Source organism: Amblyomma americanum, chromosome 1, assembly GCF_052857255.1.
Source record: "Amblyomma americanum isolate KBUSLIRL-KWMA chromosome 1, ASM5285725v1, whole genome shotgun sequence".
In the NCBI taxonomy this organism is placed as follows: Eukaryota; Metazoa; Arthropoda; class Arachnida; order Ixodida; family Ixodidae; genus Amblyomma; species Amblyomma americanum.
This window is the reverse complement of record NC_135497.1, coordinates 264,845,760-264,848,236: the sequence shown is the minus strand read 5'-3', so window position 1 is coordinate 264,848,236 and position 2,477 is coordinate 264,845,760. Positions and strand designations below refer to the sequence as shown.

Below are 2,477 nucleotides of genomic sequence, written 5' to 3'. Positions count from 1 at the left end.
AAGGCTCTTTTTTGGGTCTCAATTCTGCTTTTGCAGAGTGCCCTGAAGACTCGGACGTAATTGGAACTCATGCCGAGAGTCATATCTTGACATTTGAGTTTCACGCATGCTCCGTGTTTCGTGTTTTGTTTGCATTTTGACACCACTTGCTTCATTGTTGATATTGTATTGACGCCTATAGTGAGCAGTGAATCGAGAAGCGCTGCTGCTTTAAACGGCGGCTCTTCATAGGAAATACATATTGCTGCAAACAAAACTTATGTTTCTTTTTATGTTCTTATCGCCGTCGTCACGCGGCTTTAATCAGTCCCTCTTCGTTTTGTGCCATGGAGAGAGGGGGCTCGATTCTGGCCGCGGCGGCCGTATTTTGAATGGAAGTGAAGTGCACAAGGCGCCCCTGCTCTGTGCGGGGTCAGTGCACGTAAGAAATTCAGGCGGTCTGGTCTACATTAATTCAGAGCCCGCCACTATACGGCGTCCCTCATAGCCCACGTGTCAGTTTCGTATGTTAGACCCCATAATTTATGACTCCTTTGCAGCAGCCAACTAATCTAATTTATTCTTTCGCAGTTCTCGCTGTGGAGATTTCTCAGCACACAGGAGCTTGCCGATGCGGAAATAGTCGTGCACTGGGAACACGCTCCCGAACAGCACGCATCTTTCAAAGCGCATCGCATGATCCTGGCCCTTCAGAACGACGTCTTCAGGGCCATGTTTTTTGGGCACTTCGCCAGAGAAGATCGCCCGGACCTGCATCCGGACGGCGTTGAAGGGCTTCTACGGTAACCTACCCTCGCTCACGCTTCATTTATGTATTTTGCTCAAAAGCACTTGACGGCCTGTAATTCGTATTATATGCAGAAATATAAGCTTCATTCTATTGCAGTCTATTCTAACGACATTTGTAGAGGGGTCATCGAATTAACATGCAAGTAAACAAGGGATTGCGATAAGTTAGCACTTTATCACTAAAACAAAACTTGAAATGCCCGCTAAGAAACCAAACATAGCAAATACCCATAAAGAGAAGAGTATCAGGACTCAGTGCTGTACGTTAGGCGCCAAACAAGGCGAAGTACGGCTCTGAACCCTGAGTCCTCCAAGCCTGCTTGGCTTACAGCCCACACGCTGGAGTCATCCACAGTTACCGTACTGATTCTATGAGACTTAAGCTCGCTGCCCGCTTGGTTATTCTCTCTAACGGCCCTGCTGTGATCGCCCGCAGGCCTCTATTAAATGGTGTAAGGTCACGTGATGATGTTCTCCATTACACTGCCATTAACAGCCCTAGATTTTTGCCGTGTCCTAGTCCATGCAGGTTCCAAACAACAAATGTCGCATTCATAGCTTGGTTAAAGGATTACTTATTGGAAAGGTCTTTTTCCTTGGCGATGATAATTAATCAAGGGAACGACGTTTGGGTGAACGCCCTGCTTCCAAGAACGCTAAATCCATAGCATGCTGATTACGGTACCCTGCCGCCCAGAAACCATTACTGCGCACAACCAGAGCTTTGCCTTTGTGTTATATCTCATTAGACTACAGGAATCATTTCCCGCTTCTCATTCAAAGAAGATTAAAGTGGGACGATTTTGTTACACTTTTGCCTTTGTAAAGACGACAGCGGGCCCTATTATGCTCACCTGCTCTGCGACGCAGGTACTTCTACAGTGGACAGTTCGAGGTGGAAAGCGTTCACCAGGCGACCTGCACCCGCAGCGCTGCAGTCAAATACATGTTGCCTGAATTGGCAGCCAGGTGCGTCGCATACGTGGAGCGCTATATGGAGCCCGATGACGTATGTCCGTTTCTGGACTACATCCTGACGATGGGCGAAGACGGCGTGGACGGGTGCGGCAAGGCCGTCCTCCACAACAATGGCCTCTTCGTTCTCGCGTCGAAGACGTTCGAATCCTGCCTGCACTACACCGTGAACTACATTCTCGACAACGTGCGCAATGCACCCGAGATGTAGGTGCTGCAAGCCGTCCACGCCTGGGGCCGCATGCAGTGTCTCTAGAGAGGCAAGGTTGGCGGAGAGCCAGCTGACCTCCATTCCGTGGTGCGGCTTATCTTCCTCAAGCTCCGGTTTCTCGTGCTCACGGCGGCCGAATTTGTTCGCCGTCCTAACGTGTGGGGCATGCAGAACGCCGAGGAATCTAGGACCATCCCTTGCAACATCATCGAGAAGGACTCGTTGCCCATGCCGGCTGGTTTCTGCACCGTACGCACAGGGCGCGTTTAGTTGCGGAGTCCGTTGATAGCACGCCCCGGTGCAAATCGGCATTGTCAACAAAACGCCGATGTAATTTATAGACACAGAATTTAGTGCGTGGAACGGAAACGCGACCTTCGGCAAGTCCTGCTTGATTAGTCTAACATATTTTTCGAATTTTCGCCTTTAACGTTCGTTTCACGTTATTTCATGTCCTAGCGACTAGAACAATACGAATTAAGAAAGCGGGTTAAACGTTTCG

The 2,477-nt window shown here is 49.4% G+C and overlaps 1 protein-coding gene across 1 annotated transcript; it reads left to right on the top strand.

Moving 5' to 3' along the window:
• The first annotated feature begins 675 nt into the window (after positions 1-675).
• Positions 676-1,975, top strand: LOC144117290 (BTB/POZ domain-containing protein 6-B-like). Its single transcript, XM_077651234.1, has 2 exons — positions 676-782; positions 1,660-1,975. Exons 1-2 carry the CDS (start codon positions 676-678, stop codon positions 1,973-1,975), a joined length of 423 nt encoding a protein of 140 aa, XP_077507360.1.
• Positions 1,976-2,477: the final 502 nt, after the last annotated feature.

Bases quoted from the DNA above. Each gene is read 5' to 3' on its own strand.
- LOC144117290 (XM_077651234.1), top strand. From the start codon at position 676: ATGATCCTGGCCCTTCAGAACGACGTCTTCAGGGCCATGTTTTTTGGG. The intron at 783-1,659 runs GTAACCTACCCT...TCTGCGACGCAG, and splicing joins GGCGTTGAAGGGCTTCTACG to GTACTTCTACAGTGGACAGT.